The sequence below is a fragment of the Caretta caretta genome, chromosome 19 (genome assembly GCF_965140235.1).
Source record: "Caretta caretta isolate rCarCar2 chromosome 19, rCarCar1.hap1, whole genome shotgun sequence".
In the NCBI taxonomy this organism is placed as follows: domain Eukaryota; kingdom Metazoa; phylum Chordata; order Testudines; family Cheloniidae; genus Caretta; species Caretta caretta.
The window spans coordinates 2,815,125-2,840,801 of NC_134224.1; the positions used below are offsets into that span (position 1 = coordinate 2,815,125).

Here is a 25,677-nt window from a genome sequence, read left to right on the forward strand (position 1 = left end):
CAACTATGTTCTTGTAAAATATGAAGAAAACTCCAACACTACACAGGGTTAAAAATCCCTGCAGCAAATCTCACTCACTGCTTATGATGATGGATATTTACTGCAAACATTAAAACACTTTTCTTACTGTATTAATAAAGTTCCAGTTATCTAAAGAGTTGACTAACTCTGGCAGTAACAGTATTTAGGTATCTTATCCTGACGGGCATTAGCTTCTACATCTCTCTCCCCAAAATATTAGTAAACTGTACATAACACTTTGCCACTGAAGTTTCTAAAGCTTAAAGTCAATTCTCACTTTTTAATTGGGTTAAAATGAGGTTCTCTTTTGTCCAATTATCAAATACACTAATGTTTAACAGCCAATGGCTTATGTTACAGCTGTAGTAACATCTGGTGTAAATCTGTGTCAATATAAATTGCTTCATCATCTCCTGATAGAATTTGTCCTCCTTTATTCAAAACAAGAAAACAGTGCAACTTACCTTAGATACTTTCTCATTCGAAAACAGTTATCAACACAAGAAAGAAGGAAAGAGACATGCAGAGGCAGGCAGTGAAAATGAACGGATTAAGAGCAGTTCTCCGAAAGCACTAAGCAGAATTCACATGCTCCCGTCCCCAGGCGACTACTGCATTTGTTACCAATTACTAGTGAGGGACCTGTTGCATGCTGCTTCCAAAATCCATTGTGTCATTTTATTGAGGCATAGAACATGAAAATCTCACTCCAAAATCTGCAGAGACTGTTCACAAGAAATTATTTAAAAAGGATGCAGTATGCAAAATACAATATACATGTGCCAGAAGTGATAATTATTTTGGACTGCATGGCTAGCCAGTTAATTTAATATACATTGTTCTCAAGTTCTGGCCATTCCACTCTTTTTACAACGGTCAAAAATGAAAAGAAACAGCAACATACTTGACCCTACAAACAAAAGTTAAGTACACAAGACTAACCGGAAGCAAACATGCAGAAAGAGCACAGAATACAAGTCAAAAAACCAAGGGACATGGAAAGCAAAATGATGTCCCCAATTTTTTTTTCTGAAACACAGATTAATTTTCTAATTTTCAAGATATTGCACTACACCTACCTCAGTGAGTATGTGAAAGCCTTGCAAGAAGATGACTTGTCTATATTAACCCTCTCCGTTCCAATTTTCTTAACAATTTATTACCACCACCCAAGTTGTTTCAGCAGCAACGCAAGACAAGAGAGATTTGCCCTGTTCGATTTAATGCATCTGGATTTCCATTTATCATAGTTTCTTCAATGTTGGCCAGATCCTCCAAAGCTATACTGCACCCTTTCTAATACTTCAGCTTCCCTGCAAAAGAACTCAGTTCCACTTGGGTCTCCATCTCTGCTTTGGTTTTGTCCTGGCCTTCTCCTCTTTCTGATTGTATTTTTATTATGTTTCTGTATCTTAAAAAATCCCTTTTAATAATTAACAGTTGCATATGTTTACAAGCCTAGCAATGTTCAGAATCTTAACAATGCATTTAAGATTCAAGAAAAAGCAGACGAACATCATAACATATATCCCAACTGGTATAGAGGGTTTTTTGTTTTGTTTTTTTAAGTGAAGATCATTACCAAATGGTGGTGGCCTTGCAAGATATAAAAAGCCTTAACTAGTCATGTAGGATACTGGGTGATAGAAATCCATGCTTTCTTTTTATTTAGTCTTAAATTGGTCCAGTCAGAAGTAATTCAGAGATGCAGCAACTATCATGCACACTGAGGATTTCTCACCATAGATCTCAGCAGTGAGATTAACTAATTTACATGATCTGCCCATAGTTACCATTGCAGAATTCAGTTATTGATTCCCCTCATGCTAGAACACCCCCCCCCCCCTTTCCCATCAGAGGCTTAGACTGACATTCTGGAAGAGACCCTCCTGAACTCAACTCTAAGAAATGCATGACTTTTCCTAAAGACCTTTTTTAAAGCGGTTATCAATAAAGTTGGGGGCGGGGGGATAGAGAGAGAAGAAGAGAACAGAGAAGCTAACAAATGAAAAGAAGGAGCACATTTCGCTGTGGAATCTCTCAGCTGTCTTTCCCATTTGTCAGTTCTGACAAGAAATGATGCCAAAAATGTCAACACTCTCTGATTTCAGGCCCTTAAATCATTAAAGTGAATAATTTACAAAAAAATTGATCAAGAACAACTTAGGTCTGTTAAGAGGTTTAAAATGAAGCCGTAAGAACAGATGTTATCTACTGCATAACAAAATAAAATTTCTTTCCTCCATTTAATCTGGGTCAACATTCCTTCACTAACAGCACAGTGTTCCGAGGAACATCATCTACATATATCAGAAACAGACGGGAATGTTACATTAAAATGATCAGCGATTACTAAAGAGTGCAGAACAATGCAAGACACGCCTGTTGTAGGACACACTATCAATAGCATATTGCAAGACAGAACAGAGAGCAAACAAAATCAGTAACCCAAGACACAGAACACTTAAGCTACTCTAGAAACTAACAAAAGGGTTTTCACAGGAGGGCTTGTTAGTGCAGCCACCATCTGAGCAGAACAGAGGGAGAAGAAACACTCTTTGAAATCAAAGGGTGCAATCAAGCCGCATGCATTACCTGAGCCTGCGTTTTCTTGATCGCGAGACAGAACGGGAGCGTGAACGGGATTTGGAGAAGGATCGGGAGCGTGATCTCGATCCAGATCTTGAACGAGACGAGCGGGATCCAGATTTTGATTTGTTAGTTTTCGACATCTTTGAAAGCTCCTTTCAGTTACACCTGGTTGATATATGGGGGAAGGAAAATAAAAAACAAGTCAGTGAATAGTTCTAACTGCTTGGTTAGCTTCTCTCTCTGGCAGTTTTGATAGTTCCAAAGACTCATACAGTTGCTGCTGAATCATGAAACCTTTTAATTCCTCTTTGCAAAAAGAAAAACTCTGGAGTGCAAAATTTTTTTAAAAAGAAGCAATGTAGCACAGAAACAGGAAGCAGAAGGAGGCCTCTGTGCTTTTTCAAGCATCCTTTTGCTCCAGATAAGTGAGTTAATTTCACGCCGTCATTACCAACAATTATGGTGTCTGTTTAAAAAAAAAAAAAGTGAATTAGCTCAGGTTTTCCATAAAGCTTTCTTCTGCTTTACATTTTCGAAAGGAAAAGCAGAGTAAGATGCCATCAGTAAAATAATCATCCTCCAAGATATCCTAATTTCACTCCTTTAGACGCAGATCTATTCAACCATGAAATGAAGTTCTGGACATCTTACAAGCCTGTGTGGTTTGTGCAGTTCTACAGTCAGTTACAAGAGTACAACATTCACTGAGGAGTCCAGCTGCAGTCCTTCTCAGTATTCATCCAGTGTTTCAAGTACTGACAATAAAGACGACTATCCCAAAGCATTAAAGGACTTGAAAGAACCACTAGATTATACAGACACTTTATTAAAAAACATGAATTTACCTGTGCTAGTTTCAGGAATATACCCAAGAAAAGCCAGACCAACCTCTTTGAAAGAGACCTTAATGCCTACACAATTGTTTCATTTATACCACTACCCAATCCCTACCAGACATACAACTCTTGAGGAAGGAACCAATAATGAAGAGCCATTGGAAAACGACATGTTGAAGGAAAACTTGTTGGGTAGTCTTGCTGTGGTTTTCCAATGGCTCTTCATTATTGGGTCCTTCCTCAAGATTTGGCTAAAATATAGGTAACAGATATAAAACATCTTAGATTAGGAGAGTAATTTCACAAAATTTATTAAAAATTTGGAACAAATAAACCATGTAAAATTCAGATGTGATATTTTGTATTTAGAACTGATGAACTATTCTTCTTTATCAGTATCTAATTAAGTCACAAAGTCTTGATACGCATTTTTCAGGGTCCAGATATAGATCTTAAGAAGTCTAATCATGCAGGTTATAAATGCCCTCCCTTGCGTACTCATTTCCAAAGAGTACTAGGCATAATTCTAGCGTACCACAGTCAGGGTCTACTGCCATTTCTACTTCATAGCTCCAAAGCAGCAGCAGCAAGTCTCATTCCTCACTTTGTTCAGCGACAAAGCAAATCTTTAGAACTCAAATTCTACAGTGCTGCAAAGAATCCACCAACTTTCACTGCTACTGGCTTCAACAAAACTTTCCCACTCAAAGTGAAAATGCTCCAGCCTCTCAGTTACTGAAGGAAAGGAAGAAAGTGCTGTTCCTCAGCGTAAACTCTCTTTATTCATTCCAAGATAGCACTTACTGGGGTGAAAGAAGGGTTAAATGCTAATGCATTTGGATTTCTAAGGGGTCTTCACTGGCAGCGCTTTAACGTGGCTTGTGTAGCCGCGGCATAGCGCTGGGACAGAGGTCTCCCAGCACTCTTTAAAAAAACCACCACCACAAAAAAAACAACCCACCACCTCCACGAGAGGAATAGCTCCCAGCGCTGGTGCACTGTCTACACTGGCACTTTACAGCGCTGAAACTTGCAGCATTCGGGGGGTGGGAGGGTTCCACACCCCTGAGCGAACAAGTTCCAGCACTGTAAAGTGCTAGTGTAGACAAGCCCTAAGGAGTCGACATTAGTGCTTGGCGTAAAGCAATTAAATTTTCCCTCCAAATGACAGAGCAAAACTGAAAAGAACAACTGCTCCCAGTTTTAGCAAGAAAGCTAGATGGTATTCAATTCATCAAGCCCTAAACTTCACTGGATAATAGAACCAGCACCAAATTATTTAGCATGTAATAGGACATTAAGAAAAGGAGGACTTGTGGCACCTTAGAGACTAACCAATTTATTTGAGCATGAGCTTTCGTGAGCTACAGCTCACTTCATCGGATGCATATCCGATGAAGTGAACTGTAGCTCACGAAAGCTCATGCTCAAATAAATTGGTTAGTCTCTAAGGTGCCACAAGTACTCCTTTTCTTTTTGCGAATACAGACTAACACGGCTGTTACTCTGAAACCTAACAGGACATTGATTCTCAACTGGTGAAATGCAGACCCCATTAAGAAGCAGAACCTTAATGGGAGCACGACTGGAAAAAGGTACCAAAATGGGATGTGTAATGCAACTTCTGCCTGAAACATGAGCAGAAATTTTGGATCGGTTTCAACACATACTCCTGCCTCTTTGGTTTTCCTCAATTCTTTTCCCACTTGCCTTCCACACCCTACTTTAGAATTCTGATGTATTAAGAGGTTTTAGAGCAGGGGCCTAAGAGAACAAACAAGCAAGAAAGAACCAGTCAGGTTTCTGGGGAAACACTGGAAAATATTTGCATTCATAAAACAAGTCTGACAACATTCTCTCCATGATATTTTGTTTGCCATTCAAATAAATCCATATCAGGAAATTCCCCACATCAGGAATCAGCTGTTCCCCCACCCCTAACAACTTAAAACAATAAGATTTGGGTACAGATGGCAGCAAAGAAAACACAAGCGCTGTTTGATCACTCATGCAGTTTCCTTATTATAAATGTGAAATTGATGCACGTAGAACCTAATGAGAGTACAGTGGCAAAATATATGTATTCATTATACATTCCTTATGATAGTGCTGATTCTTCATTTGAAATGGGTGTGTGTATTTGGTATTTTTGGATGTTTTGGAACATGTCACATAGAATTCATAAAATAAGAATAAGGCTGCAGAAGAATTAAACAATAAAAAAAACCTCTACACACCTACATGCATATCTGGACGACATGCACCTTCCAGATTAAGGTGTTTTACTTACATCTTTTCCACAGGCTTACAGGAAGAATCCCCAGTTTTACCAACTGGAAAAATGAGGTGTCTTTTATAATCCTGCATTTTGTGTCAATCATAATACAAATAAATTTGTTAGTCTCTAAGGTGCCACAAGTCCTCCTTTTCTTTTTGACAATACAGTGAGACACACCCACACATGCGTTAGGCATCTGGCAATCTGAGACAGCAAGGCAGAACTCCTCCATGTTAACTAATTCTTATATGAAATTTAGCATGCAAAGCCCTTTACAGCAAAAAGAGAGACAGCTTCTGAGGCTGTCACTGGTATTTTAAGGAAACATGACCTTAATTTAAATCTGAGTATTAGAAAGATGATTTGCTACTAACTTTCCTTTTATTTTAGGCCCTGATCTATTATATTCACTTCTTCAAAATGCCATAGGCAGGCCAGTTTCAGACACTAGGTAATGTGAATTGTGTTTTTTTTACTACCTGGTTGTATTCTGTAGTCCCCAATCAGTTACAAATCCTCTACCATTAAGCCTGCACTGCTTCCATAAAAGGTGAACTGCCGACACACAGACACACAAAATTGTTCTCTTTGTTTCTTTAGGATACATAACCTAAAGCTTATTGTAAAATAGATATTCCGCTTTTTTTTTATTATTATTAAACATTAGTAATTCAGGTTTTGCCTATTCAAGGGAATGAACTGCTATGTGAGCAGCAGGCAGGCTCGGTGCCGATGTTCTTGTCAGCACCGGGGGAGAGTGTGCTGTCCATACCAGGTCTATTTTTGGTGCCGAAGGGACCAGTGCCAAGGAGATCTTCCCTGCACTGGAAGTCAGGTCCCTGCCTCTGTGCTCCACGAGAGCCGTGGCTTAGGTGCTGGAATGGTTGGAGGTGCCTGCCTTCGGTGCTGACAGCACTGAGGGTAAGGATCTCACAGGAGACCCTTTACCCTTGTGAAAGTCTCTGCTCAGAGACAGTTGGGCTTCTTGCCTCTCTGCCTGAGAGGGTGAAGCCATGCTCCCAATTGGTTCAGACCTGGCCAGGGAGAGGGTTTGACAGTGCCCGTCTCCAGAGGTGGCTGCAGAGATTTCTGCTTGAGAAGCATTTTCAGCCACAGGTCCCTGTCATGACAAGCCCTGGTTTTGAGGCTCGTGCAATGGACACACTTAGCAGGGACATGTGTCTCACTGAGGCACTTCACACAACGTGAGTGTCCATCGGACCTTGGCATAGAGTCCTAACAGGAAGCACGTTTCTTAAATTCTGAAGTCCCTGGCATTATTGAACTTGGAGTGCAGGGGGAGAGTGTCTCTGCAGTAGACAAGCTTGAAAAAAAAGGGGGGGAGGGGTTTGGTTTGTTGTTTTAAACTAAGTAACTATTCTAAGGGAAGGGAAACAACTGGGATGTTACTAACTCACTCTTTATATATTCTTTGTAATTGTTTCCTTCAGAGACCAGGGAAGAGGATCAGCACTGCCCAGAGTCCCGTCTTCAGCCAAGGACAATTGAGAAGGAACTGAGGGGGGCGCAGGACGTGCGCAGTCAGGCAGACTCTAACGAGACCGAGAGACAGCAGCTGAGCGCATGCATCCTGACCACGCACTGCTACCGAAGATCTCCGATCAACGGCGCCGGGATGCACCGTCACCTGGAATGGAGCGCCCACAGGGATAGCACTCGAAGAATCCAGATTTCTTGACTTCTAATGTTATCTTAGATTCTTTTTGTGACTACCTGATCTGTTCTCCTAATTTCCTCTGCCTAGGGGAGATTACATAATTCAATGGACTGCTGTAAATATTAGTGCCAAATTCTATCTTCTGATATCTGCAATTCAGACCCCCTGGTTCCAGTGGGACATGCATGTGCATATTCCAGGGCAAAAAATGGCTCAATGTTTGCAAAATGTGTTGTAACCGCTTACTGCTGACTTTTAAAAAATTCTTTACACTGCATCTTCATTTTTCTAGAGTAACAGCAGGGGTACAACACACTACAGTTATAACTAGGAAGATTTTGCATTTTGAAAAAGGAGTTTTGCCCTTCCTGACATGTCCATCTGAAACAGAGTCAACTTTAAACAATAAGCTTTTCTGTCCATTTTGGAAAGTGACAGATGGAGACTTAAATCCAGATTCCTCATCTGGCACATCTAGAAATATACATACCAGAAAAGTATTTACGGTTAGAATGCTTGGGATACAGGGATGGAAAATATTGGGAAAGTAAACAGAGATACAAGGAACAGATTATAGGATCAGTTTCCCCAAGCAAAACCTCTCATGGACAGTGGCAGCTGTCTCCGTAATTTCAATATAAAAAGTAATGTAATCACTTGGAATTTCTTTATAAGTGTTACCAGTAACATTTTAAGATTATCTCTTTCTAAACTCTGTGTTGGCCCACAGATATTCAAGCTGGATCTCAGGACAGGCTGGCATCACCTGCTTACTTCATTTATGGTAAAAACATGTGGAAATAATGGTAGCATAACCTGATCTTGTCAGAGAAAAAGCTCCCTACCATGCTCCATTAATTGCTTTAGCTATAAAATATGAGAGCACAACATGCCAATCCTTAATTACAATAATGGATAATTGTATTACTTAAAATTTATGCATGCAGTCTCTTCTACAAATGTATTTAGTCAGCTGCCACCATTAAACTATATATGTGTTTACATTTGTGAAGAAATGTTTGTCCCTCGAAGCATATGTTAAAACATTAACCAACTAGAAAAAATAAAACCACCATATTATTTACTATTCAGTTTTAAATTACGCAATGCCCTATATCAGTAACATATAAAACCTAGCTCTAAACCCTCATGAATTTGGACACGAAAATGTGTGTTTTGGAAGACAGTGAAAATTACATCACTACACCACTAGATTATGTTGACTCAGTAAGATTATAACTGCCATCCAGAACATTTCCTAAAAAAATTCAATCAAATACCTGCCTCCCAAGGTCACCAAATAGACATCTTAATTGCAACTACATCCATTAATGCGTAAGGAGTCAATCTCTGTTACACTGCTCTACTGTGATATGTTGCCAATGCTCATAGTATTTATTCAGTCATAGGTTTTCATTGCTGAAAGCCATCTGAAAAGTTTTATAAATCCTTATTCCTTGGCCTGTGTTTAACTTTTTTTTAACAAGTTTCATATCCACGTTTATTTATTTTCAGTAATTTTCTCCATAATCGTCTGAACTAGCAATGTTTAATGTAACTGAGTATGAGCAATTTATCAATATATCCTTAGAACAAGACAAGCCACACCCTAGAAGTAGACTATTACTGCATGGTACTTAAATAGGGTCATTAATACCAAAGTAAAGGAGTACTTGTGGCACCTTAGAGACTAACCAATTTATTTGAGCATGAGCTTTCGTGAGCCACAGCTCACTTCATTAGTCTCTAAGGTGCCACAAGTACTCCTTTTCTTTTTGCGAATACAGACTAACACGGCTGTTCCTCTGAAACCTGTCAATACCAAAGTACTTACTAATCAGTACTTGGTTGCAGTTTAAAATACAACAGCACACTGATGTACAATCCAAAGGCTCTTTGAGACATGGTGTTAATGCAGAAAATATTAAAATGAATAGGAGTGGTGAGGAAAAGAGAAATCAGAGGTTCTTAACCCCGAAACTAAAATTCTGAAAGAAAAACCTCTTATGTTATGTGCCTTATAGCAGATGTTAATGCAATTTAAAGATGTTCCGTTACAAATTATGTTATGAAAACAGATTTTACTCAGTGTTGTAAACGAACATAAAACTAGACTAAAAAGTATTTTGCCAGGGCTAAAATAAAAAATACCCAAAAGCTATTAACGAAAGGACAACCATTACATGCCATTAAGCATGCAAGAACTGAACCTTCTACAAAAATATCCAAATAATTAAGTCTCCTTCCCATCTATCGTTAGCAGCCAGTTAAATATTCATTAGAGCTGCTGCAAGAAAAATTCACAATTTGCAGAATCAGCTTTTGTGTCTTTGAACCTACTTTGGCTTTGAAAACTCACAATACAAAAACAAAGCCCTGGTGAAAGAATCTGTTTATAGTCTTGAGACTCCCTGAAAAATCTGCTCTTCTTAGGCAAATGGAACAAAGATTAATAGCAGCTTTGGGATGTCACTGGGTTCTTTCTTTTCACCCTAGGGTGGCAAAGAACAATAATACCGTGACTTTACAGCATATACAGACTGATGTTATTAGGGAATCGCCTCTTCCTGGAAGGACTAACAAGTTATGATCTGGGTTGCAGAGTGGTAGCCGTGTTAGTCTGTATCAGCAAAAAGAATGAGGAGTACTTGTGGCACCTTAGAGACTAATAAATTTATTTGGGCATGAGCTTTCGTGGGCTAAAACCCACTTCACTGGATGCATGCAGTGGAAAATACAGTAGGAAGATAGATAGATAGATATAAACACAGCGAACATGAAAAAATGGGTGTTTATTTTTATAGTTCAATGGCTCTAAATTTTTCAAATCAGAAAACAAGCATGGAGTGGGTCTTTTTTTCAAACTGATTATTCAACTGGGTGTTCGCAAAACAAATATTTAGTCATAATTCTTTCAGTCTTAATTATTTTTCATTATACCATGGGGAGAAGAACGTATATTGCAGTGGAGATTATTGCAGCAAAGTAACATGTGAGATACGATTATATATATATTTTTAACGTGCGATATCACAAGTTGTCCTTGTAGTACAAGAAATTAAGATGCTTAAAAACTACCATCTAAATACCTAAAAATTGTGAGAAAAGATGTTATGACATAAAACAGTGCATTTAAAACTTTTGTGCATAAGAAACTGATTTATAAACTGGGCTCCTCAGTAATATACCTGAAATGTGTGCACTATATTACTACTTCTGGGCAGTGGGAAACAGGCAAATAGTTTAAAGTTAAGAGTAATGTTAACTGAATATGGAAAATTGGTCAAGTTAACACAAGGTTCAGTAACCTTTTTGTGGATCTGGTTAAAATAGTAAAACTTGCTGTATGAGACCAGAAAGAAAAAAAAGGAATTACATAGCTAAAACCCTATTCTTTCTTCAACTGCTATTTATATAAGCTAAATACTTCTATTTTTAATCAGCAGAGAAGAAATAATTCTGTCTGCTGCTTGTGTCCATTTAAAGTGAATTCCAATGGATTGACTTGAAATGTTTTCATTTCCAGTTGTTTTTTTTTGAGTCCAAAGTATGTGGGATACTCCATCAACCATGGTCACCAACATCGTTTTCAGGAACAACATGATGGCAGTCACAGAATCAGCACTATACAAAGTGGGTCATGCCCAAGAACAGATGAAGTTACCAAGCGAGAAGTTACTTTAGTTTCTTCATTTTAAAAATGACATGCTCTGCCTCCCCCTTCCAAGAAAAACTGGTAATGGCAAATCTATTGACAATAGTTATCATATTCCATACTGTAAGGCATATGGAAATATACGTTTTCCTCTCTGGATGCTGAAAAATACAGCAGTAAAAGATCACAGATGAGAAGCATTATCAGCAAAGTAGGAAAGCCCCAAATGACAGCCACTTTTCAATGAGAGAATACTTGTGAAAGGACAGTTTTTACATAAAAATTAAAAGAAAAAAATCTTTATAAAATAATTACGTTGAGACACTGGCAGCTTTTCAAATGGCCATTAGCCAAATGTGGACCAAAGATTAAAGGACCAAACTCAAAATACAGTGGAAACGAAGGATGTAAGTAAAATATAATAATGGAAGGAATTAAACAGTCACAGGGCTTAAAAAGATATTAAAGGCCACAAAAGATGGTCCATGTTGCACCTTGAACAATTAAATCTTTAGTGGTGTTCATATAACAAAACTAACAAGAAGCTGTGGCCTGGTCTGCACTAAAAAGTTAGGTTGACCCACATATCACTCAGGAACGTGAACAATCAATACCCAAGTGGTTTAATTAAACCAACCTAACTCCTGGTGTAGAGAGCGTGACAGGTTGACGGAAGAATTTTTCCTCCGACCTAGCCACTGCCTCTTGGGCAAGTGGAGTACCTATGTTGACGGGAAAAGCCCTCCCACTGGCGTAGGTAGCACCTACACTGAAACAGCTACACTACTGTAGCATTTCAAGAGCAGACAAGCCATGAGTTCTCCAAAGAGGTTACCCTACTTATGGGTCATTTTTAGCAACCTCAGGACTGTTTTCCATTAATTTACAGTACAGTATTTCAAGAACTATAATTAAGTGTATAAATAGCTGTAAAATATATTTATAAAACATTTTATAGTAGTAGGAATATTTTAATGAAATTAATTGTTGAAGAGGATTAGCACCAGTAGAATGCAAGGCCTTTACAAAAGCTCTCATCCCAATAGTCAATACTGCAATAATTTCAGAAAGCCTCAAGTAATATATGCCACTTCTACAGAGTAAATGAAACAGTTAAAAACTGACAAGAACACAAGTGAAAATGGCTGGTACCCTAACTGTCCCAAGTGCAAGCATACTGCACTATGCAATAAAGGAACTGACAACTAGCCAAAAAAAGAGCTTACCATTTAGACTCAGAAAACTGACATTCTGTAAGAGATTTTCCCCCAATCTCTCTTGGAGGCAACACCTGATGTGTCCAATTTCTGCATTTTAGATATCTATCGTATCAGCCTGGTAACACTGTAATTACATTTTTACAATCCCATAACAATGGAAAATTTAAACAAAAACACACTCCCAGTGTACCCACTATTAAAATTATAATCAACTCAAAAAATCTGTTACACTATTTTAAAAACTGTGACATGAATAAATTTTATGTCCTAGCCATGATGAATTTACTGCCTTCCACAAAAGTGGAAGTTATGCAACAGTTCAAATTGTAATCTGTGGGGTAAAGCTGGGTCTCTGAAGACAACTGCATCATCCTGATGCATTTTATAGGATACCTTCTTAATGTCAGATTAGTTGGAAAGAAAGTGTTTTATCATCTGGTATCATCATTTCACTAATTTAATACAAAATGTGCAAGTTGGAAGTGCCCTCCACAGACATTAGCTAAGATGCAGTGAGGCAGAGATTCCTGAACATTTACAATACAAGTGACAAAATATTAACATGGAAGCTCAACTGCATGCATGAAGGTAGAAAGCAGGAAGAGATTCATTTCAAAAGAACAGAAGGGCTGATACTCCCTCTACTTGTGAAATTCTCTTTAAGGTTTTACATGCTGGAGTGGGATGGAAGAACAGTAATTTCTGGCATCCCTTTTTCTGGATTATATTAGCTACAATAAGCACCCTTAAAGTCCAGGGTTCACTTCAAAGCAATTGCTAAAATGCACTCCAACATCCACTCTGGCATATATGCAGAGAGTTTCCAATTGGGTTAAATTACTGTGTAGTCTATTTTGACTCAATAAACAAAGCTTACAGAAGTAAAAAGAAAAGTTTGACAAATTACTCCAAGTCTCTACCTAGAATGGTCCTCGAAGAATAAGGATAATACTCTGCACTTCCTAAAACTATACATTTTCAAAGCTCTTTCTGTTAATAAGGACTTGAATCTATTTTTCTTTCTCCCCCCATTTTTAAAATTCACTTTAAATTTTAATATCTACAACAAGGGTAATAAATAGGCAACTGTGGGTCAAATGTGGACCACCAGATTTTCAAAGGACCCCGAAATTTTTTTATTTAGTATTATGTTTTAAAATTATTTTCTCTGGAGTCTGAACCTTGACTATACCATGACCAAGAAATTTGGATTTTGAAAAAAAAAAAAACTGACTGCCCCAATCTACAAAATGCTAGACTCACACACCAGGGAGCCAGCCTTAATGAAGTCCTGATAACAAAGACTACTTTTTATCCAGCATAAAACCACGTTTTAGAGGGTCTGAAAACACTATCAGCTCCTCAGACTACTACTGACCACTTGGAGAAAACACTACTCTCCCTCATCCCAGGATTAGGTATAGGAACACGACCATGCTTAGATTAGGAAGCTGTTACACTTTCAACTGTTCGGAGATTTTAAATTTATGCTTCTCTTTCATGCAGAAGATCATAAAGTGGCCTGAAGATCACAAAACAGGATCTTAAAAAAGCTGAATATTGTTTGTTTCATCAAACTAAGTATTTTTAGGGGAGTTTTTTTTGTTATCACCATGAGTCTACTTTGGTCTACAACATTTACTAGTTAGTCATTCTTTTGTTTGGTTAAAGTGCCAAAAACTCTCCTCCCTGTAAAGTTGTTTTGGTTGCTTCTTTGACCGTCAATGTAACTGCACGCAATAAAAACAGAAAACAGAACTCATTCCTAGCAAGTGAGCTGGCTCCTAGATATAGCTCTTTTTAAACAGCCTCTGGACTCAAAGGGTTAAAACAGAAGAGCAAGGCAGATTCCTCTCACCTCACCATGGTAACACTGCATTTGTAAGCTTGGAACAGCTCAGCCTAGAGTTCTGTCCTAAAGGAGTTAAATGATTTATTTACTGAGATTGCCTCTTAGCTTTATAGTATGAAAATCCTAAGAATATTAATAATTCTCTCTCTCCCATTCCTTGTAGAAACTTGAAATAAATTCTCAGATGTTTGACGGAGGCAACATTTCAAAGGAATTTATTTACTGTGAGACAAGACTCCTGAAGATTACTCTGGTTCTAATGGAAAGAGTTACCTTTAAACGGAAGAGAGGGATTAACTCAAAGTGGCCCTGGCTGCACACTTACCTTATTGTTCGGACTTCTTGATTGGATGGGGGGAATCCACCTAAAGGAAACATGCACAATGCCTCACATGGCTGATTGAGGAGAGCAGCTCAGGAAGTGGGCAGAAAATGAAAACGTGCCTGGCCCTGCGAGTGGAGAGTGCAGCAGAAGCCTGTTGCACATTGCAAAGAGAGCTATGGAGACTCCTCTTTAGTAATAAGCCTGCGAGAGGTCACATTTCCTTCCTGCTTTCAGTCCTGACTGACACTTCAACCTCCGCCCCCTTCCACATTTAAAGGGCCAGGACTATTTTCCTCCATTGCAAAGTAGGTCTCATCCAGCAGCAGAAAAAAAGTTTTGGTGATCCTGCCTGAGCTGTTGCAGAGAGCAAGGCCGGAGCATGACTTGTGTGTGCACTTGGAACTGTTTTCATACAGAGGGAGCCGGTTTGACAGCCAATTTTCAACCAAAGCTGTTGGTTCTGTCTGGAAACCAGTCTGCAACCTTGTGTTAAAGCTGTTAAGTGTTGAAATAATCTTTCCAAATGATGGTTTAGTGAGTCCGATATCTAGGAACAGAATACAGTCCAAAGCTATCTTTCAGAGTCAAACTTTAAGGCAGTTCTACTGATGGATTGTAACTATTTCAATAGAAGAACACAAATAGGAGCAGAAGCTTTACATCCACATGCTAGGCAGCCTCAATAATCCACAGTCCAGTTAAAATATTAATGAGTTAAAATACTATTGCCATACTGCGGAAATCTTAAAACAAACCTTTATTAAAATAAAATTATATACCATGAACTTTTTGACATTTCATTTCTGATTACATAATCATTTCTGATAATCAGTGCTGATTATTGTAGGAAGATGTTTAATACACGGACCTTGGCTTACTGGTTTCTAAAGTACCACACACCCTTAAGGTGCTGTACGAACAGCAACCACCACTAAATCAACTTGGAATATAAACTGCTTTGTCTTTTTAGTTAGTTTAGTAAATTAATTCATATTTCAGTGGTTTAAAACATAACAGTTTCTTCCACAGTGAAGATACAAAATAATGACTCTGACACTACTAAAAGAATCAGAGTAGTGAGCTAACAGGAACTAGCCAGCTTATTGGTCAAGTTGGTTCATGAGTACTTCACATTCTCCAAGTATTAGTAGCAGCACGTTCTGTTATACTATGTGATCTGTAGATCACAGAACGCTGCTGTTCCACCTTAGAGAGGTGGCGGAAATATGCTCAGATGAACATAAATATGTGGACATCAGCTTGCTCTACCTCAAATGCAGTCAGCACCATCTACAATGCACTGCGATAGCTGCACAAGATCAGCAACGAGGTGAAGAGCAGCTGGCTGAAGCTAAACTTGGGCAAAATGGAGCAGATACTGGTGGAGAAAGGAAGCACTCCAAAGAACTAGCTGCTACTACCAACATATCGCTCTCCTTGATGGCATCTAGCCTGATTAAGATGGTCCACAGCCGCTGGATCCTCAATGCTTCAAATGAGAACATTTCTTAGACTACATCATGTACTTGTTGACAAATTTGACCGTCTTGTAGTTTGCATATTTCTATAGTATCTACAGTTGTTAGACCTCAATAAAATGTGCTCACTCCAAGTTAGCTATAGTTCTCAAGTGTAAAAACATGTGTCTGGAGAGAGTTAGGAGTTTTTAGTAATTTTGGCTAAATATTCTGTAGCAAGGTTAAGGGTGTTAAACATCTGAAACCAGAGTTCTTTTATCCACAAGCCAAGCACCCTTATAAATCAAGCAGATGCAAAGCAGATTCCCTGTCACATCTATCCATTTGGTCTCCACCTTAACTACAGAAACTAAGATTATACAGGCTACTAGAAGCCTTTGATTGCTCTGTCACCTGAAAAAGGAAAGAAGTCAGTTTTTTCTTGTGATGGTTACAGAGTATTGGTTTTAAAGGTGAAACACTGATGCTGTATTTTATTAAATACAAACATTCTGATAAAGATGGCTGAGAAATTCCACACTAGAAGGCCAAGGCTCAAACAAAAATGCAGCATGGTCAAGTTCTGGCAGTGCTTCCCTGCACTTTGCAGTGTTGATGAAAGGTGTTCTCTCTTTTGGCTAGTGGCACAGGGAAAATGAGAAGTTCCTAAATGAGAGATGATACATTTCCAGTAGCACAATTTTAAAATCAAGTAATCTTGCTAAAAACTAGATAGCACTGCTAAATTAACAAAACTGCTGTGATTTCCTGATTTTAAGGTACACGTCACAGAAAGGTGCTCCCCTCTAAATTATATAGATTACAAATAAAGAAAACCCCCAGAAACAAGCCATTTAACTATCTTTTTTAAAACTTCAAGTAAAATTTTTATTCTATGTACGAATTGCACTGCTTTGTCTTTTTTTGCAGAAGTTCCTTGGATCTGGTCAAAATATTATTTGCTTGAAGTGTTGAAAAGAATTCTTGTTCTCCCTCCCTCAGGCAAAAAATCTGAACTAGATACTTCCTGCATAAATGGAAAATAAAATAAGGACACATTTATGGACTTACCCAGGGGCCAAGTGAGAGTGGAGTAGCAGTATCTCCAAAAGTCATTCCTTTTGGGTTCCGTGTAAATGCTTGCAAGCAGCAGCACTTAGAAGGAAATATTTCAGATATGTCTTTGCATCACTGAGTTCAGGATAATCAATCCAGCCTTACTTAGTCACTGGCTTTCCAGGGACTAACATGCAGCTTAGTTGTTGAGTTCAATTACTGCATCTGATTCATCTATTTCCATATTAAGACACTTCTGCAAATAATTGAAAGCAAAATGTGTACAGCTACCATATCAAAGCATTAGTGTATGTATACACACAAAATGTGGGTAAAATGCATTTAAATTAGCTTGTATTTAGGCAAGGTTATTTTACCTTTTTGTTCTGTGTAGTCCTTGCTATTCTGCAGAAGATATGAAAAAGCCATCAGCTAAAGCCTGCTTTTCACTGGGTGCTGTGAGTACTGCTAAACTAAAGGCAACGCAAGGTCATCTTTTTTGAAATCATGAGCTGCATCCAGAAATTCTCGGTACTGTGAAATTCAGATGGCAACAATCTGCTGTTGGAACAAACTTTCTTTTCAAAGCTCTCTCCTGCTAAGGCTTTATATGGAAAATTACGTTAGAGTTTTCCGGAACTATGGAAATTTCACTTGGTGCTCAGAACTGGAGCAGATTCTCAGAATTTGGCTTCTCAGATAAGTAGTAAAACACTATAGCACTTGCTTTTGTCTCCATCCTAATAGCAAAGTTCCACGTATCAAGCTCAACTTCATTTCACACATTAACCAAAAGCACACACTGGGGGCTCTTGCTTGCACAAGAAATGTATTTGAAGAGCAGGCAAACATAAGCTGGTCACAGTGCTGTGTGCAGGTCTAATACTATTTTCATTGACAATGCAAAGGATCCTGAACTATACACATTTAGTACAGCGCCACTAAAATGTTGCCACCTCAGAGATGGCAGGGAAACAAGCAGAGCTCTGCAGGGTACACAAGAGTGAAACAGGGACAAATTTTGGCCAAGAGCTATGAAACAAAACCTTGTTCTCACAAAAATGCCATAGGGTCTTGAACACCCATGAAAAAGAAGCAGCAAAACTTGTTTTCTAAGGCCTTGTCCCAGAGTTGCCCTCCACCGCATAGTTAAGTGAATGAAACTCAGTTAATCTATCACGGAAGGATGAAGGCCAGAGTCAATCCTACTGCGATTGAACATGAGGTCTCAAGGTTACTGCATAGGAAAAGCCGTGGGCAAGCTTTCTGCAGACCACAGATAGCTATTTCTGTACTTTATTAAAAACTAGAACAAAAATTAGGGTAGCCATCTGCTAAAAAATAGCTAATTTGGAAAATGTTAAACATACTATTTTAATAATGATGATGATGATGAAAATAATACTAAGTACGTCTATATATTTCAAAGTGCTTTACAATGGAGGACAAGGGTTAATATTCCCATTTTACAGATTAAAGAGGGAGGCAGAGAGAAGTCATGGAAATTGCCTAAGGCTGTAACAGATGGTGAATGTCAGATCCAAAAACAGAACACGGGGTCCTGACTCCCAGTTTGTAACTTGCCTGTGTCCCTCCACATGTGTAAGAAACAGAGAGAACAATACCCTCCCTTATCAAAATTTTATCATGACAAGTCAAAAAATTATCCTTTGATACACAAGCTGCACTGTATTGAAAACCACCTGCTTTTACTGTGTGCAGCTGACAGAATTAACCTTTCTGAGCAATGAAGATGCTGGGACAAGTCAAACTGGATGTGAGGCTCTGTTTCACATTTCGTAATTTAATCAGGGATTTTATTTCCTTTGGTGACTCAGCTCACAAATAAGGACCTTTGTTTGCAGGCAATCATGGCATTCAAACTAAAAAAAACAGAAGGGGGAGCTTCAGTTGAGCCACTAATCAGGACTTGTTGGCACAGACTGCAGAGATCTGGTGGTGCAATATGTTCACACTGTAAGGGAGGTTAATATTTTACAAGTGTTGAACTTTGGGACTGAACTCAAACAGCTGAAGATTTTTTCAGTGCTAAAATTAAATCCTTCTTTACAATGAAATCCTTTAAAAGCTTTGTGGTTCAGACATCCCCACTCATTGTAGCTATTCTCTCTCCCCCTACCTTTTTTAAGTTTGTGGTTGAACTATCTTGATGCCCTTCCTTGCTAAGAGGTATCCATTTTAATGGCATGAACATTGCTCTTTCACAAAATTCATAGCTCATGGCAGAGCAGGTTAATACAACTGAACAGCCAGCAACTAGTGTTTCTCCATGATTCTCAGTCTAAGAGAAAGGCAAGTTGTTGGTGGGAGTAAACACTTCAAAACTAATTAAGCCCTGCTGTGGTTTAATACCATTTTAAAGATGTTTGGCATTAACAAAAAATACTTTCCCCAGCTCTTATTCTCCATGTGGTTCAATTTGACCTCATTTTTGGACAGTTTCCAGTAACCCAGTGAATTTTCCACTGTCAAGAAGTTATCACTGCTATGCACTCCCATTAGTTGCCAATGTTTTTAGACTAATTATTCCAAATATCCTTTGCACCTAATTTACTGGTTTTTGTATTTGGCTTTTCAAAGAGCAGCCACTTCAAGTAAATTTGAAGATATGAAGCATTAACACAATAACTGACATGGTTCTATAAGGGGAAAAAAAATACTAGATGCTACTCTGACTCAAGTTTATGACACAATGCCCAAATAAGGCCCACGGAAGGGAAAACATGGACTTTAACCCAGCAAATATTGACGGGTTGTAAGTACTCAAACAAGCATTAAAAACATTTATGAAAAAAGATTTTAGGTATCTGTTCTTTCTGGGACACTTAAGGTCATTCTGCAGAATGGGTTCATACCTTGTAAAGCAGTAGCAAATAAGACCAGGAAGTACAAAATCAGCAGAGTACACTCCCAATCCAGTAACTAGAGGAGTTGCAGAATTTCCTTTTTATACTGATTAAGAGAATACAGGTTCAAAGGTATTACATATTGCCTTGCTTGCACAGCAACAATGCTGGTGAGCAAAACAAACTCAATTTACAGAGTCAGCGCTTAAACTGAGGCAGCAATGCTAAAACTATAAAGCCCTGCTGCTATACGGTATAGTCCAAATCTCAAAGAGAGGCACTCCCTTTCCCTCCCCCACAAGAGACCTTAGGTCTTAATTTTGTAATAAACCTACCTTGTTGCTGGAACACGCACTCACACCTTCCACCCCTCAACAGTAACCTGTCACTGTTTCAGCTTCTTCAATTATGAAATCAGGAAACAATTCTGCACAAAAAAGAAACTGTGTTGAAGCAGCGGTATATTTAAGCTACACACCATTGGTTTTATTTTAAGGGAAGCAGTTTTATACACAAAACTGTGGGTTTTATCATTATCAGCTTAAATCTGGGAATTGGTCACCTTCTGAGAAAGGAATTTGGAAAGTCAATCCATTTACCTTCACCCAGCCACTATTTTTTCTCCCTTCTAATTAGGGTAACCAGACAGCAAATTTGAAAAATCAGGACGGGGGTAGAGGGTAAGAGGTGCCTATAGAGGAAAATGCCCCAAATATCAGGACTGTCCCTGTAAAATAGGGACATCTGGTCACCCTACTTCTAATCCCAAATCCCAAGCTAACAACGGTGTCAGTGATCAAGTAGTCACTTCTACTATCCCCAACAAGAGAGTGCAAGCAAAGACAGCTTGAATTCTGGCACCTATTGTAGATACACCCTCCCTTTCTAGGTTTCAGAGTAGCAGCCATGTTAGTCTGCATCTGCAAAAAGAACAGGAGTACTTGAGAGACTTAGAGACTAACAAATTTATTTGAGCATAAGCTTTCATGGGCTACAGCCCACTTCATTGGATGCATACAATGGAACATATAGTAAGAAGATATATATACAAATACATAGGCAGAACATGAAAAGGTGGAGTAAGAGGCTAATTAATTAAGATGAGCTATTATCAGCAGGAGAAAAAAAACTTTTGTAGTTTATCTATTTCCCCATGTTAAGTATCCTCACACCTTCTTGTCAACTGTCTAAATGGGCCATCTTGATGATCACTACAAAAGTTTTTTCTTCTCCTACTGATAATAGCTCATCTTAATTAATTAGCCTCTTACTCCACCTTTTCATGTTGTGTGTGTGTGTGTGTATCTATATATATATCTATATATCTCTATATCTTCTTACTACATGTTCCTCCCTTTCTAGACCAATGTTCATATTTTGTCTTCAAACAGAATTGTAACTTGGTCTGCATTAACAGAGTGCTCATAAACTGTGCTAGAATCTTGTTTGAGCTGAGGAAGAAGTCTGCTGCATGGTTCTGGCCAGCACAGTGAAGTATCGGATTTTTAAAATCCTTGTTCACACTGAAGCACCAAACTGAGCTGGCTACAACAATGTGTGAAAATGCTTGTAACTAGCATGGTCTGTGTCTCAGCAGGAACAGTCCCCACTGCACTCCCAGCTGCTACCCTATGGCCCAAGGAGTGGCCGTCCAACATCACTCACTGCTTCAGGCATAAGAAATTGTGGCAATTATAGCCAGACGCGCCACTTTCAGACTGTTGCTATTTTCACCGCAAAATAAAATTAACATTGGGTTTAAACCAAAGCAGGTGGACAGAGTATTATGTACAAATTTAATAGATATTTCAAATAGAATGTTTATAAAGAGTCTTAAAGATAAAACACACTGTATGCAGTAAGCATTAACAAATGGGGAAAAGAGCCAGCCTGACTCTGCACTTCTCAATTCTCTCCAGGTGTGCTGTAAAGGGGACGTGTATCTCCTGGGAAAGCAAAAACACAGGATGCACCACACTTGATCACTACCACAGCCATATTCATCCGTGGAGTGGCACAAACGATTACTGTACCTGTAACTTTAGAATGCCTTGGAGATTTAGTCTCTTTACATTTAAGTCTTATTTCCAATATAAAGACAAATTACGAGATACAAAGGAACAACTTTAAGGCTGTAAAGGGAGAAAAAAATGCAGGGGCACAAGCATTATTTTTGGGACAAAATTTTAGATCAGCTATTTCACAATGAAATAAGGTCACTTGACTAGAAGACGAAACATCTGTGCCAGTGACATCTCTGACATAGATACATCCATCCCTTCCCACCCAATTAAGGCCCCATTCTGCCCTCAGTTGAATGGGTGTAACTACAGTTAGAACTGAGTCCTAAGTCTAAATTGAAAACCCGCTAAAAACTTTCTTTACCTAAGGCTTTTGCTGGCATCAATGAAACAAGACAGATTAAGCTGCGACGGCCCATGTTGAACATGTCGCCTGGGGACCAAGTCTGTTAAGGCGTTACATAGCAATGGAGATTTTTCAATAATGAGCTCTGCATTTTAATGAATTTATTTAGAGTAAAAACTAATAGGTTCAAAGCAGCAAGAAAAACTTGAGAGTCATCTGTCCAGGAAATATTAATAACTAATACTGCATTTTATAGCACCTTCCACACAAGACACTTACAATGTTTTACAACCTAATAAATTAAACCTCAACTTCACTGTAAGGATGTTATTCCAATTCTAACTATGGATAAACTGAAGCACAGAGGTGAAATGGCTTGCCCAAGGGCCCATAGCAAATCAGTGGTTGAGCTGAGTATGAAACCTAAACTCCTGACATCCAGTTCTGTGCATTACCTGCCAGATAAGGCTTTCTTTCTGCTCCGGTCTACGTTTAGCTATGCACATTAAAGCAACTCCTGGTGTGTATAACTTCCACTACAAGAGGAAATGCAGATCTGAACTATTCATTTGCAGACTGATCTGAAATGGATGTCCACGGGCACCACCTGTTCAGAAAAAACAACTCAGCTGATAGCTAGCCATGAAGTCACATTTTTGATTACTTCTTAAAACCAGACCAGCAGAGAATCACAGATCTGAGAGAAAAATAAAAAAGCAACTAGAGACTGAGAATGTCACCAAGTCCCTGGCAGGCTGAAGGAAGGCTCCTCGATACCATTTGCCAGCTGCACAAACCAAACATGTGCTGTGTGACTGTATTACTAAAAATAACACTGTTTAGCAGCCCATCTTATTTAAGTTCACAAGTAGCTGGTAGTTTCAGGTTTAGCACCACTGCTATCATGTAGTCATCCAATGCGGATGAACTTTCCAGTATTGTTAATCAGCACAGCAAGCAGCCCAGTTTAGGCTCAAAAGTGGTCAAGGCTACTAAAGTTACAGAAAGCTATTTCCTGATTCTTTTGTTTATTCATCCTTAAGTTCTGTTCTTAGATGTGGCTAGGAGGTACCTGGAGACAGCTGAATACAGACAATGTTCACATCTTTATTCTTACAATTTCTGTGAGGGCTGGGAAGGGATTCCGTACAGTTGCTATGAAAGTTTGACCTTTCATTGGCAACAACAGCTGTCATTGTCATAGCTCTAGATTACTGATTTAAGTAGATCTATTTACTGAAATGCTGGCCCTTAGCTGCTACAGTGCAAAGTTAGGATAGACTTTTCTTTTTGCGAATACAGACTAACACGGCTGCTACTCTGAAACTTTTCTATCAGACTTTCCCAAATTCTGAGGTGCGCCCCTGGAAGAGTACAGACAGTATATAAATTAGGATGGGTAGGTTTTTAACACCGTATTATAGTGTGGGAGGGCAACCAGTTTCATTTTCCATGCCTGCATGACATAACTTCTTAATTTGACCCTGTATTTTGTACTTGCTACTTAACCGTGCTCATATAGCCAGGTTTGCTATTCTGTATTGTTCTCTAAATTATTAATTGTGTGTTTTACAGCAACCTGTACCTCCAATCAGGCATACCATGGGAGCCTGATATCTCCCCTTCTGGATCATTACCAGTGTTATCACCAAGGAAACTATGGGACTGACTGCCAAAGGCACTACCTGAAGCTGTATTAGATTTCTACATTTCCATGACTACAGATTGACAAGTTAACTCTCCAGACAAAAAACCACTACTTTCCCCAGGAGCATTTATTTCACAGTATATGCCAATTCAAAACACATTTCATTATTAACCTATGCTGTTAGTCGTCAGTGGACCTGGAGCACGTAATTCTCTTAACGTTAAAGGAAGCTACAAGCCAAGAGATGCAGTTCTTTACTTTACACGTTCACGTCAGCATAACATTCCTGTAGAAGACCTATCTATTTAAATATGAATATATCAAGGCTTAATGGGTGAATCATATATTAAGGTTTCATTACATAATTCCGTATAAAGGGTTGCAATTTTCAGAAAAATGGAACATAAGAGTAAATGTAAATGGCTCTTCAAAGATGACCATTTGCACAAGTAAATCAGATCAAACATTCCTACAAACAGACTCATTTCAACAAGGTCCAATAGCGGAAGTGTCTCGTTTTCTCTGGGTATGCAACTAATATATCAAATTCACAAACCACCCCCACCCTGACTTAAAAAAAAAAAAAGTCAACTATTCACCACCAGTTCCACTTACTTTACTGAATGCACAATCTCAAAGATTTCCTTTGGGTCTATGCTATTATCCATGTTTTGTCAATCCTCCGAGAAACCCATAATCATGAGATTTTTAAACACACAATTTCATTATTTTTATTAAAAGAAAAGGAGTACTTGTGGCACCTTAGAGACTAACCAATTTATTTGAGCATAAGCTTTCGTGAGCTACAGCTCACTTCACCGGATGCATTTTTATTGTGATCTGTTTTGACTCGATGGAAGACAGGGAAATTTGTCTTATGTTCCATGAAAAATAAGCTCTGTGAGAGTGTGCTGCCTTTCATAATCTTATGAGAGGAAAAATTCACTCATGTTAGATCAGTTTTCTCCTTTTACTAGAAAAACCCTTTTCTATTTTTATAGCTTATTCCCCAGCATACTTATCTCATAGGTATCTTTTTGTACGGTTATTTTATGTATTCCATACAAATTTCTCTTTCAACTAAAAAGCTCCACTTAATTTAATGCTTATTATTTAATACTGCTTTTTATCTTCAGAGTAGTTTATCATAAGCATTAATCCAACACACCCATGAAGTAAGCAAGCTTTATTATTCCCCATTTTACAGACAGGGAAAGTGAAGCAGAGAGGTAATGCACTCAAGACTGCAGTACTGAAGCTGAGATTATAGATCAGAAGTTTTACGTTCCAGCCCATTTTTAAGAACATTTTCCTATGCCAAGACACGGGTCAAAACAAGAACATTTCTGAAGTTTACATGCAGTGCGTTTTTCTAGAACTGTTCCTCCTCTTTTTTTCCTTGTGGCCTCTATTACATTATCTCTCAGGATTCCCTCCCTTCCCAATTCCTTTTTGGAATATCTTTCAAGGAATCTATAATTATTACTTTAACACATGTGAAAGGATTGAAGCAGAAAATAATCCCAACATATCCAGGCAAATTCTGTAGACACCATCATAGCTGAAAACTCGTAGCCTGCTAGATGACACTCAAGAATCCTAGAGAGAACTTCTATATCACAGATCACACAATACGTTGCCAAGCCCAGCAAGCAAAAATACTGGTCTCTACCAAAAGAAACACTTCATTTGTCTTCATAGTTGTCTGTAAAGCATCTACCATAAAGCTAGGAACATTTAGTAATCAATGGAATAAAAAAAAATTAGCTTACATGTACACCTTAATGTTCAAATGCCACAGAACCAATTAGGCTCAGCATTCTCA

At 38.5% G+C, this 25,677-nt stretch overlaps 1 protein-coding gene across 3 annotated transcripts in view; it reads right to left on the minus strand.

Moving 5' to 3' along the window:
• Positions 1-25,677, minus strand: part of THRAP3 (thyroid hormone receptor associated protein 3) — a 78,537-nt gene that overhangs the window by 19,664 nt on the left and 33,196 nt on the right. The window contains exons 3-5 of one of the 3 annotated variants that reach the window (XM_048825710.2): positions 20,173-20,264; positions 16,986-17,226; positions 2,617-2,778 (exon numbers count right to left, since the gene is read on the minus strand). In XM_048825710.2, coding sequence (XP_048681667.2) covers positions 2,617-2,753 — 137 coding nt within the window. In that variant the 5' untranslated portion in view covers positions 2,754-2,778; positions 16,986-17,226; positions 20,173-20,264. Of the gene's footprint in view, positions 1-2,616; positions 2,779-14,457; positions 14,645-16,985; positions 17,227-20,172; positions 20,265-25,677 lie in introns of those variants that run through there. The other 2 variants (XM_048825709.2, XM_048825711.2) reach the window with 2 other exon arrangements.